Source organism: Macaca nemestrina, chromosome 20, assembly GCF_043159975.1.
Source record: "Macaca nemestrina isolate mMacNem1 chromosome 20, mMacNem.hap1, whole genome shotgun sequence".
NCBI lineage: Eukaryota > Metazoa > Chordata > Mammalia > Primates > Cercopithecidae > Macaca > Macaca nemestrina.
In genome coordinates, this window is record NC_092144.1 from 49,082,818 (window position 1) to 49,096,342 (window position 13,525).

Here is a 13,525-nt window from a genome sequence, read left to right on the forward strand (position 1 = left end):
TTTTTCACTTAGCCTAATGTTCCACATTGTTGCAAATTTCTTTTTTATGGCTGAGTATTTCATTCTCTGGAATTTCATTGATCTGTTCACCTGTTGATGGGCTTTTGAGTTGTTCCTAGTTTGGGTTATTATGAATAATGCTGCCATGAACATTCATGTACAAATATTTGTGCAGATTTACTCTAATTTTTCTTGGGAGAAGTCCTAGGAGTGAAATGGCTGTCATATGCTGAGCATGTTTACCTTTTGAAGAAATGGGAACACTTTTTTTCAAAGTGATTGGACCTATTTTATTTCTTTTAGTTTCTTTTTTTTTTATTTTTCGAGACAGGGTCTTGCTCTGTCACCCAGGCTGGAGTGTAGCAGCATGATCATAGCTCACTGCAGCCTTAATGTCCAAGGCTCAAGCAATCCTCCTGTCTCAGCTTCCCGAACAGCTAGGACTCCAGGTGCTTGCCACCAGGCCTGGCCAATTTTTGTATGTTTTCTAGAGACAGGTGTCTCACTGTGTTGCCCAGCTGGTCTCAAACTCCTGAGCTCAAGCAATCTGTCTGCCTCGGCCTCCCAAAGTGCTGGGATTACAGACGTGGACCACTGCACCTAGCCCAGACCCATTTTTTTGAAGAATTATTTTACACTTTCTCCTCTTTCTTCAAACCTTAGAACTTTCTCCCCGCTTCTCACTCTTTGTTGTTGACCTTGCTTCCGAGAAGATAGAAGCAATGACAAGAGAACACCAACATCCTTCTATCCCAATACGTATCAGCCGCCCCGCACCTGATACCATGTATGCTGCCTTCCCATGTGTGACTGTGGATGACTCCCTGTTACCCATCGCAGTGCCTAGCTGTGTGCAGGTCTGTTATATAGGTAAATCTGCACACGTACCCCTTACATAGATAAATTGTGTGTCACGGGTTTGATATACAGAGTATTTTGTCACCCAGGCAATAGGCATAGTACCTGATAGATCGGTTTTCTTTTCTTTTTTCTTTTTTTGAGATGGAGTCTTACTCTGGCGCTCAGGCTGGAATGCAGTGGCGTGATCTTGGCTCACTGCAACTTCTGCCTCCCAGGTTCAAGCGATTCTCCTGCCTCAGCCTCCCAAGTAGCTGGGACTACAGGCATGTGCCATCACACGCCATTGTACTCCAGCCTGGGTGACAAGAGCTAAACTCTATCTACAAAAAAAAAAAAAAAAAAAAAAGAAAAGAAAAGAAAAGAAAAGAAAAAAAGAAAAAGGATACATGTAATTACATTTAAGGCTCACCCAGATAATCCAATCCAGGATAATCTGCTTGTCTCAAGAGCCTTAACTTAATCACACCTGCAAAAACCACTTACCCACATAAGGCAATATTTGCAGGTTCAAGAGATTAGGATCTGATATCTTTGCGGGGGTGGGGGCATTTTTCAACCTACCACAAAACATCTCAAATTTAACACATAGTAGGTGCTCAAACACATTTATTTATTCATCGATTTATTTTATTTTTTATTTTGTACAGATGTGGCCCAGGCTGGTCTCAAACTCCTGGACTCAAGCGATCCTCCCACCTCATCCTCCCAAAGTGCTGGGATTATGGTGTGAGCCATTGTGCCTGGCAAAAACACATGTATTGAATGAATGAAGGAATGTCCACAGTAGGGTCATAAGGGCTAGCATTGAGTACACCTCTCAGCGAAAAATCAAATTAGGACCAAGTGTGCAAAACTTTGCAGAAGCTGTTATGACTAGGACCTTGATGACCTGATGAATTTTCTTTTTAATTTACGTAACAAAATTTTAAACCTTTCACAAAAAGTAGACAATATGAGAAGTCCCCATTTATGTGCCACCTGGCCTCAACAACTATTAACATGTAAAAGAGCCTTGTTTTATCTATTGCCCCTACATCTTTTTATTTTTTCTGGAGTATTTTAGAGCAAACCTCGATAATAAGCATTTCACTTCCAGGTACTTAAGTATGCATCTCTTAAGAAAGAGAAGAGAACATTTTCTTCCATTATCACACCTAACACAATTAACAAGAAGTCCTTTTTATAATCTAGTAGCCAGTCTATATCCATATTCCCTCAATGGTTTAAAGTATGTGATTTAGGCTGGGCACTGTGGCTCACACCTGTAATCCCAGCACTTTTGGAGGCCGAGAGGGGAATGGATCACCTGAGGTCAGGAGTTCGAGACCAACTGGGCCAACGTGGTTAAATCCTGTCTCTACTAAAAATACAAAAATAAGCTGGGCGTGGTGGTGGGCACTTGTAATCCCAGCTACTTGGGAGACTGAGGCAGGAAAATCACTTGAACTCGGGAGGCGGAGGTTTCAGTGAGCCGAGATTGCACCATTGCACTCCAGCCTGGGTGAAAAGAGCAAAATTCCGTCTCAAAAAAAAAAAAAAGAAAGAAAGAAAGAAAAAGTGATTTAAAAAATTACTGCTGGCTAGGCATGGTGGCTGTCATGCCTATAATCCCAGCACCTTGGGAGGCCAAGGCGGGTAGATCACTTGAGACCAGGAGTTTGAGACCAGGCTGGCCAACATGGTGAACTCCTGTCTCCACGAAAAACACAAAAATTAGCCAGGCTTGGTGGTGCACACCTATAGTCCCAGCTACTCTGGAGGCTGAGGCATGATAATCACTTTAACCTGGGAGGCAGAGGTTGCAGTGAGCCGAGATCACACCATTGCACTCTAGCCTGGATGACAGAGTGAGACTCCATCTCAAAAATAAATAAATAAATAAATAAATAAATAAATACTGCTTATTTAAATCAGGATCCAAACAAGGTCCCTTCATTTGGTGTGTTCTCTCTCTCTCTCTCACACACACACGCACACATACATATAAACTTTTAGCCAAGAGTCTTCAGAGACTATAATTTATTTATTTGTTACATAGAGTCAGGGTCTCACTATGTTGCCTAGGCTGATCTTGAACTCCTGGCCTCAAGCAATCCAACGTCGCCTCCCAAAGCATTGGGAATACAGACAGGCATGAGAAATGCCAGGCTATAATTTATTTTCTTTCGATCTTTTTTGGGGGGAGTACAACATGCTAAGAGAAAAGTACATGTAACTGTGGTTTTATGAAGTATCACAAAGGGAAGAAACCACATAACTGCCACTCAGGTCAATAAAGAGAACGTGACCAGTACCCCCAAATTCCCCTTTTGGTTCTACTCTTAGAGGTCTTTTCATGTGTACACTGTTCTAACCTTGCTTCCTTCACTTCATAATATATTATGAAGATCACCCCAGAACAGTTTATAGAGATCTTTCTTATATTTCGTTTATCTGGATTACAGTCTGCTATGTAGATGAAACGTCGTTTAGTCAATCAGTCCACTAACAGAAAATTGACTTAGTTGTTCCCAGTCTTTTTTCCTTACAAAGAGTGTTGCAGTGAGCAACCTGGTCTCACTACTGGTGGAGGGTGTCCAGGTTCTGGGCGTTTTGAACAAAGAATTGGACAAAACGCACCAACGAAGCAGCCAACAAAACAATGATGCAAAGAAAGCATAAATTATTGAAATGAAAAGTACACTCCACAGGGTGGGGGCAGGCTGAACAGACACACTCAACAAACCAGGAAGCAACCAATCAGAGGCTAAAGTGAAAGTACAAAGTTAGACCCTATGCAAACGTCTAACGAGTCGGGATGGGTGGGGGGCCAATCAGAGGCTGAAGTGAAGTTACAGGTTTACACCCCTATGCAAATGAAGACTAGGCCCATGACCAGTCTGATTGGTAGTGGGAGACTACCAATCAGAGGTGCTTTCCATTTTTCATCGGTCACGCAGAAAGGGGAGGGGAAGTCCGCTAGGGTTGGGGGTTGCAAAGGGAGTAGCCTCTGATCCTTTTGTTACTTGGGTGTGGAAAATTGGGATTTTCCTTTTGATTCAGTTCTAGGAAGTCAGAGCAAATCAGCCTTAGGTTTTCTGCCTCCAGACCCTATTCTCCTGCCTCAGGCTTACATCCTTTTGTTGCCAATGTATCTTTAAGTTGGATTCCTAGCAGTGGGATCACTGGATCAAAAGATAAATGCAGCCGAGGGGGGTGGGGTACTGTTCACGCCTGTAATCCCGGCACTTTGGGAGGCTGAGGCGGGTGGATCACTTGTGATCAGAAGTTCAAGACTAGCCTGGCCAACACGGTGAAACCCCGTCTCCACTAAAAATACAAAATTAGCTGGGCACGGTGGTGCACATCTGTAATCCCAGGTATTTGGGAGGCTGAGGCAGGAGAATCTCTTGAACCCGGGAGGTGGAGGTTGCGGTGAGCTGAGATCCCGCTACCACACTAGAGCCTGGGTAACAAAACAAGACTCCATCTCAAAAAAAAAAAAAAAATTTTTTTTAATGCACCTGCAATCTGGTTAGACACTACCAAATATCCCTTATGCGCTGGACTTACACGTTGTGCATTCCCACTGGTAACACAGAAGAGTGTTCTTTTTCTCATAGTCTAGTCAACAAATTATATTGTCTAATTTTTGTGACTTTGCTAATGGGTGAGAAGTAGTATTGCAGGGTAATTTAATTTGCATTTCTTTTCATATGAGCAGAATCAGACACTCCTTAGGTTTTGTTTGTTTGTTTTTTGTTGTTGAGACAGAGTCTTGCTCTGTCGCCCAGGCTGGAGTGTGGTGGCACGATCTCGGCTCACTGCAACCTCTGTCTCTCCGGCTCAAGCAGTTCTCCTGCCTCAGCCTCCCAAGTAGCTGAGATTACAGGCGTGTGCCAGCACACTCAGCTAATTTTTGTATTTTTAATAGAGACAAGGTTTCACCACGTTGGCCAGGCTGGTCTCGAACTCCTGACCTCAGGTAATCTGCCCGCCTCAGCCTTCCAAAGTGCTGGGATTACGGGCGTGAGTCACGGCACCCAGCCACCTCCTTAGGTTTTTTTTTTTTTTTTTTTTTTTGAGACGGAGTCTCACTCTGTCGCCCAGGCTGGAGTGCAGTGGCCGGATTGCAGCTCACTGCAAGCTCTGCCTCCCAGGTTTATGCCATTCTCCTGCCTCAACCTCCCGAGTAGCTGGGACTACAGGTGCCCACCACCTCGCCTGGCTAGTTTTTTTGTATTTTTAGTAGAGACGGGGTTTCACCGTGTTAGCCAGGATGGTCTCGATCTCCTGACCTCGTGATCCGCCCGTCTCAGCCTCCCAAAGTGCTGGGATTACAGGCTTGAGCCACCGCGCCCGGCCAGGTTTTAAGGCAATTTGTATTTCTTTTTCTATGAACTATTCCAATCATTTGCATATTTTTCTATTGGAATGTTGCTTTTTATTCTTTATTTTTTAGGACCTCTTAATTCTTTTTCTCGAAGGGAAATTGATCCCAGGCAATGGTTGACAGCAAAATTCAATAGAAAGCACTGGCTATGGTAGAGGACACATCCGGATTCACATCTGGGCTCCATTATTTACAAACTGTTGGCCCTTGGACAAGTTATTTAACTTCACTGAGCCTATTTCTTTGTCTATTCCCATTTCACAGAGTAATTATGAAGTTCAGAAATACTGTACACAAAGAACATGACATACTGTATGCATTCAACATGTTTGGATTTCTCCCAATTGCCTGTTTATATCCTCAACCCATTTTTTTTATTTTTTTTATTTTTATTTTTTTATTATTATTTTTTTTTTGAGATGGAATCTTGCTCTGTTGCCCAGGCTGGAGTACAGTGGTGTGATCTCGGCTCACTGCAACCTCTGCCTCCGGAGGTTCAAGCGATTCTCCTGCCTCAGCCTCTGGAGTAGCTGGAATTACAGGCACATACCACCATGCCCCACTAATTTTTGTATTTTTTAGTAGAGATGGGGGTTTCACCATGTTGGCAAGGATCATCTAGAACTCCTGACCTCAGGTAATCTGCCTGCCTCGGCCACCCAAAGTGCTGGGATTACAGGCATGAGCCACCGCACCTGGCCAACCCAGTTTTTTTCTGATTGGGTTAGGTTATTGTCTTTCTTATTGAAGGATCTCTGCATATTGTGGATATATATATATATTTTTTTTCTTAGAAGCCTTTTCTTTTCTTTTTTCTTTTTCTTTTTTTATTTTTTATTATACTTTAAGTTCTAGGGTACACAACGTGCAGGTTTGTTACATATGTATACATGTGCCATGTTGGTGTGCAGCATATTGTGAATATTAATTCTTTGTTAGGTTTGTTGCAAAGCTTTCCTGCAAGTTTGTTTTTAGTTATTTATTCATTCATCCAATATGTACTGAGCACCTACGATGTGACAGACTGTGCTAGGAGTTGCAAATAAAGTAGTGAATGAAGCAGATACGGTCTCTGCCCTTAAGTTATTTCTTTTTTTTTTTTTTTTTTTTTGAGACGGAGTCTCGCTCTGTAGCCCAGGCTGGAGTGCAGTGGCCGGATCTCAGCTCACTGCAAGCTCCGCCTCCCGGGTTCACGCCATTCTCCGGCCTCAGCCTCCCGAGTAGCTGGGACTACAGGCGCCCGCCACCTCGCCCGGCTAGTTTTTTGTATTTCTTAGTAGAGACGGGGTTTCACCGTGTTATCCAGGATGGTCTCGATCTCCTGACCTCGTGATCCACCCGTCTCGGCCTCCCAAAGTGCTGGGATTACAGGCTTGAGCCACTGCCCTTAAGTTATTTCTAATTGGAGAGAGAGTCAAACAAAATTAATTATAAAGTGTGACAAAGGCTAAGAAGGAATTTAGCAAAAGGGTGGGACAGAAGGGGATCCATGAAAGTGGATCCATCCAATCATTTATCTTCTCTTTTTTTTTTTTTTTTTTTTTTTTTTTTGAGACGGAGTCTGGCTCTGTCACCCAGGCTGGAGTGCAGTGGCGCGATCTCCGCTCACTGCAAGCTCCGCCTCCCGGGTTTACGCCATTCTCCTGCCTCAGCCTCCCGAGTAGCTGGGACTACAGGCGCCTGCCACCTCGCCCGGCTAGTTTTTTGTATTTTTTAGTAGAGACGGGGTTTCACCGTGTTAGCCAGGATGGTCTCGAACTCCTGACCTCGTGATCCGCCCGTCTCGGCCTCCCAAAGTGCTGGGATTACAGGCTTGAGCCACCGCGCCCGGCCTTATCTTCTCTTTATATTGAGACAGGGTCTCTATTGCCCAGGCTGAAGTGCAGTGGAATGATCATGGCTCATTGCAACCTTGACCTCTAGGCTCCAGTGATCCTGCCACCTCAGCCTCCCGAGTAGCTGGGAATACAGGCACATGCCATCATGCCCAGCTAATTTTTACATTTTTTGTAGAAATGGGGTCTCACTATGTTGCCCAGTGGGGTGGTCATGAAAGTCCTAAGTTAATTAACACTGAAGATTACATTGAAGGATGAGAAAAAGCCAGTCATGTCATGAGTGGAGGGACAAGCATATTATAAAGGACTGAAGTGGCAAAATTTGGCACATTCAATAAATTGAAAGATCACATTCCCAAATCATAATTGGCAAGGAAGATAGTGATAGGAGATGAGTCAGAAGAGGTTGGCAGGGGCCTCATAGGACAAGGTGAAGAAATTTGATTTTATTAAAAATATATATAGTTAATTATTATATATATTATATAATATATATTTTTATATATAACCATTATTATTATTATTTTAAACGACAGGATCATGCTCTGTCGCCCAAGCTGGAATGCATGGCGCAATCATAGCTCCCTGTAATTCCTGGGCTTAAACAATCCTCCCACCTCAGCCTCCTCAGTAGCTGAGACTACAGGCCTGCACCACCATGCTTGGCTAATTTTTAAATTTTTTGTAGAGACAAGGTCGGTCTTGCTATGTTACCCAGGCTGGTCTTGAACTCCTGGCCCCAAGTGACCTGTTTATATTTTAAGGACGATTCTTATGACAGCTGTGACAGTAGATTACAGAAGAGAAAGAGCAGACAGTAGGTTACTGTGTTGTTGACAGAAGTTAGGATAATGACTTGTACCAGGTAGTGACAGTGGGCATAATAAGAAAGGTAGATTTCAGGTATGTTTTTTCTTTGTTTGTTTGTTTTTTTGAGATAGAATCTTGCTCTGTTGCCCAGGCTGGAGTGCAGTGGCACAATCTTGGCTCACTGCAACCTCCACCTCCCAGGTTCAGGTTCAAGCAATTATCCAGCTTCATCCTCCCAAGTAGCTGGGATTACAGGCATATGCCACCACGCCTGGCTAATTTTTATATTTTTAGTAGAGACAGGGTTTCAGCATGTTGGCCAGGCTGGTCTGGAACTCCTGACCTCGTGATCCGACCACCTGAGCCTCCCAAAATGCTGGGATTATAGGCGTAAGCCACGGGTGTGTTTTGAAACAGTTCAAGATGATCTGTTAAGGAACTGAGTGGAGGACAAAGGAGAGGAAGAAATGAAGAATAATTCCCCTATTTTCTTGCTGCTGAACTCACTGGGTGCTAATTGTGCTATTTAAGGAGGTAGGGAAGACCATCATGGGAAGGGGACAGATTTGAAAGAAAACCAAGACTTCAGTTTTTTACTTGTTGATTGCATTAACACATTAAATTTTCACTCCAGCTCTGTAAGTACTATCATTAACTCTACTTTAAAGATGAGAAGACTGATCTAGAGAGAAATTAAGTAACTTGCTAGAGTTATAAATGATAAAGCCAGAATCTATTATCTCTCTCCATTTTCCACTCCTTCCCTCCATCCAATCATTTATCTTCTCTTTTTATTGAGACAGGGTCTCACTCTGTTGCCCAGGCTGAAGCACAGTGGAATGATCATGGCTCACTGCAGCCTCAACCTCTTAGGCTCCAGTGATCCTCCCACCTCAGCCTCCCGAGTAGCTGGGAATACAGGCACGTGCCACCATGCCCAGCTAATTTTTATATTTTTTGTAGAGATGGGGTCTCACTATGTTGCCCAGGCTGGTCTCAAACCCCTAGGCTCAAGCAAACCTCCTGCCGCAGCCTCCCAAAGTGCTGGGATTACAAGCGTGAGCCACTGCGCCTGGCCATTTATCTTCTCATCCATCCATTCTTCTAATCACCTATTGTTGCCTCATCTTCCTAGTTACCCACACACCATTTTCTCAATTCCTCCATCCATCTCTTCATCTACCCATGTAATCATCCATCCATCCTCCCAGCCCCCGATAAACATTCATCATGTGCCAGATTCCCCAGGCACCTGACACCTGCTGTGCAGGAGGAAAGTCAGGGATGAGAAGGCATGAGACAGACACAGTGACATGCAGCTTAGCTTAAGAGATTTATTCAACGCTCTCACATTTGGCCTCTGCGACCCAGAAGACTGGTAGAGCAGGGTAGGAGCACATGATGCATCCTTCAGACCCAGCAACCTCCAGGAGGGTCAGGTCTTCTTCAGGAAGTCTTCATTCCCAGTGGACAACTGATCAGCCATAACTGCAAGAGACAGACACTTAGCACCCCCGCTTGCAGACTAAACACCCACCCTGACTGCCCTCATCCCATGAGGATCCAGGTGCCTTTGCCCCAAGAAGTCTGGTTTCCATACTACATTCCTTACCATGGGGAGAAGTCCTGTGCTCTCCATTTCTCCATCACTGACTTCCCCTCGGAGTCACGCCAATCATTGGTCTGGTCTCCGTCAAAGTTTCCACAGGCCCCACACAGTTTCCCAGCATGGTCTTCGCTGACCATCACAGCCAGCTTCCCATTGGCTCCAAGCCACACCTGGACCCCTGCCTTCTGACGGACTAGCAGGGAGCCATCAGGTGTACGACTCATGGACACAGATGCTAACTTCTCAGCTGGAAGATCCACTCGGAGACCATTCACCTGGTGGGGGGTGCCCAGCAAACACAGAGGTGAGGCCACAGCCATAGAATAGCTGGGTGTTACCAGGATGGAGACCCCAAGCAAGATAAGTTCATGGAGCTAAATCAAAGAGGTGGGTGCTGAAAGAGATGAAGACCTGGGTGTTTGCACTATTTGGAGTCATGGATACATGAGAAGATAGCTGGAGATCTGGATAGAGGGATAGAAGGATGGAGAGTGGAGGGATGGAGAGATCGACCTGTGGATCTACACAATACCCCAAAGTCAGTGGGGGAAGCACTTTGTACCAGACAGATAAGCAAACAAACAGACAAACAATCAAACCCCAGGGTCATCTTTACAGTTCTAACTTTCTTTTTCTTTCTTCCTTTTTTTTTTTTTTTTTTTTTTTTTAAGATAGGGTTTTGCTTTGTCATCCTAGCTGGAGTGCAGTGGTGCAGTCACAGCTCACTGCAGCCCTGACCTCCTAGGCTCAATCAATCCTCCCACCTCAGCCTTCCGAGTAGCTGAGACTACAGGACTACAGGTGTGCGCCACCACACCCGGCTAATTTTTGTATTTTTTTGTAAAGATGGGATCTCACTATGTTGTCTAGGTTGGTTTTGAACCCCTGGATTCAGGTGATCTGCCTACCTCAGCCTGGTTCTAGTTTGCAAAATAAAACAAACTTTGAGCACATTCTGTAAGTTATTGGTTCCCTAACCAAAACAACATTATCCTTTATTTTTGCAATGCTGATATCTGAAGATAAGTAATGACTTTAGCAAATATAATAATCATGTGAGAAAATTACTTTTTCTTCATCATAGGCTGCAGATCCAGTAACTTTGTGAATTTTCTTCCTTTAACTGTTGTCTACATTAGTTGGTAAATTAGCCCTTCTAAAGTTAGATTCTCTAGAGAAACTTCCTTGAAAGACTTCTCTCTCTCTTTTTTTTTTTTAATAAATCCTTTTATTGTTTGTTTATTTTTGGTTTTGTTGTTGTTTTTGAGATAGAATCTTGCTCTGTCGCCCAGGCTAGAGTGCAATAGCGCGATCTCGATTCACTGCAACCTCCGCCTCCCGGGTTCAAGCAGTCCTCCTGCCTCAGCTGGGACTACAGGCATTTGCCGCCATGCTCGGCTAATTTTTGTATTTTTTTTTTTTTTTTTTTTTTTTTTGAGACGGAGTCTCGCTGTGTCTCCCAGGCTGGAGTGCAGTGGCGTGATCTCGGCTCACTGCAAGCTCCGCCTCCCGGGTTCATGCCATTCTCCCGCCTCAGCCTCCCGAGTAGCTGGGACTACAGGCGCCCGCCACCACGCCCGGCTAGTTTTTTGTATTTTTAGTAGAGACGGGGTTTCACCGTGTTAGCCAGGATAGTCTCGATCTCCTGACCTCGTGATCCACCCGCCTCGGCCTCCCAAAGTGCTGGGATTACAGGCTTGAGCCACCGCGCCCGGCCAATTTTTGTATTTTTAGTAGTGACTGGGTTTCGCCATGTTGGCCAGGCTGGTCTCTAACTCCTGACTTCAAGTGATCAGCTGCCCACCTTGGCCTCCCAAAGTGCTGGGATTACAGGCATGAGCCACCATGCCCAGCCCTCTAAATGCTTTTGTATCTGAGTTTTCCTCTGCCAGATGATTGGAGAGATAGGTAGATAGATCTGAAAAGACAGATGGGTGGGTGGGTGGATGAATGGATGGATGGATGGATGGATGGATGGATGGATGGATGGATGGATGGATGGATGGATGGATGAATGGATGGGTGGATAGGTGGATTTGTGGGTGGATGGATGGATGGACGGATGGGTGGCTGGATGGAAGAAAGAAGGAAGGGAAGAAGACAAAAAGGAAGGAAATAGGAAAAAGAGAAAGAGGTATAGAATAGATGCTGGAAGGAAGGAGGGGAAAAGGGAGGATGGGCATAGTGAAGGATAGATGAAGACTAGTGGATGGAAAGTCTCGGTAGGGTGCGAACTTTGCAAGTATAACGACTGAGTCCACGTCATCTCTGTTACCCAGCACATGGCCTGGCACAAAAGGAGCAGGGTTGAGTTTATTCACAAAACCAACCTTTTCCTGAATACCCTCTAGGTGCCACGCCCTGATCTGGGTACTGGGAACGAACTGGTGACCAAGATGGACAGGATCCCTGCCTACCTGCGGCTTATAGTCCAGTGATGAACAAAGATGCTGAGCATCTTCTGGGAGTTTCCTTCTAGGAGTCTGGAATTTTGGTAGGTGGATACCAAAACCCCAGGCACTGAGACTCTAATGAACTTCCCTGGTAGACGACATTTCATGTTTCATTACAACTTTGTTGCTGGAGGAATGAAGCACATCCTGTGTGATTCTACCGAGAAAGGACTCTCGGAAGCTTGCACCTGATTTCCCCTGGACTTTGTGGGATGCACCTTTCCCCTGTGTCGATTTCACTTTGTATCTTTTCCCTATGACACGTCTTAGCCCTAAGTACAACTATATGCTGAGTCCTGTGAGTCCTACTGAATCACTGAACCTGGGGGTGGTTATGGGAAACCCTGACACATTATGTGACCCCCCCCCCAGCCTTGACCAATCACAGAACTTCCTCCCTAAAGTCACAGTGATTGGCTCCAGGGGTGGGCATGTGACCCAAACTGGCCCAGTGAGATATAATCCTGGGATATTTTATTGAACCATTTTCTGTTAAGGTAGTTAAGCGGGTGGGGCATAGGCCTGGGCAGCTGAGGGGGTTGTCTTTACCCCTGCAAGTGGAAAGCATGTTTGAGAATAAAGCTGATTTGGCAAATAGCAAGTCTCAAAGATGGAAGTACAAATTTCTGATAATATTGCCAGGGCACCTAGAGTCAGCCATTCCTGAGGCTCTATCCTTGGATTTTCTAGCTACATGGACTAATAAATTCAATTTTGCTTAAGGCAGTTTGAATTTGGTTTTAAGTCACTTGCAACCCATAGAGTCTCGATTCATACTAGTGTCAAAACTATTAAGTTACTCGAGTATGTTTTTGCTCCTCTAGAACTCAGCCAGAACAGAGGGACCAAGTTTGAAATATTGAGATAAATACAAATCCAGAGACTAAACCGCAGAGACATGAATAAAGAAAACAGATCGTAAGACAGAAAGGAAGCCAGGAATGTGGGGACACTGTAATCGGAGGAGCAAAAGCCCAGGGGAGACATTCCCCACCCCCTACTCACAAACTTACCCACACACCCTTGTTTGGGGTCACCGTCACCATCCCATCCTCGAAGAAGATGTGGATCTGGCCCACAGCCTCAGTTTTGCCATGGCAGGTCTGGACTTCAGCAACCACACGGTACCAGGGGATGGTCTTCTGTAGTCCTGGACAGCGGGAAGAGAGCTCATAGACACCAGGAGAGGTCGTGGCACCACGGGCCCCATCAAAGGTGGTGAGGTTGGCACCCACAGACAGGACACAGAGACCACGGGCGGCCCAGCACTGCCGGGCTTCAGCCTTGACCTCGCATACGCGGCCTGGTGGGCAGCCAGCTGCCTGGCATGTCAGGCCGGAGCTTGAGGAACAGGAACAGAGCTTGCTGCAGTCTGAGGTCAGCAGGGACGAGTTCACCTGTGCACAGAAAGGGGCCAGGTTATGGTGTGGGATGGATCGCAAAAATGGCCACACTCCTTGAACCCTCTGTATCCACGCAGAGTCACTTTACAGACTCCCATTAAGAAATAGAGTTTATTTCCCCCTCCCTGTGAATCTGGGTTGGCCATAAGACTATATTTAGGTGAATGAAACACAGAAGC

General features: G+C 45.2%; 1 protein-coding gene across 1 annotated transcript in view; it reads right to left on the reverse strand.

Moving 5' to 3' along the window:
• Window positions 1–9,195: 9,195 nt before the first annotated feature.
• FCGB (Fc gamma binding protein) overlaps window positions 9,196–13,525 on the reverse strand; it is a 97,340-nt gene continuing 93,010 nt past the window's right edge. The window contains exons 35-37 of the mRNA XM_071086799.1: window positions 12,957–13,340; window positions 9,494–9,765; window positions 9,196–9,369 (exon numbers count right to left, since the gene is read on the reverse strand). Coding sequence (XP_070942900.1) covers window positions 9,360–9,369; window positions 9,494–9,765; window positions 12,957–13,340 — 666 coding nt within the window. The 3' untranslated portion in view covers window positions 9,196–9,359. The remainder of the gene's footprint in view (window positions 9,370–9,493; window positions 9,766–12,956; window positions 13,341–13,525) is intronic.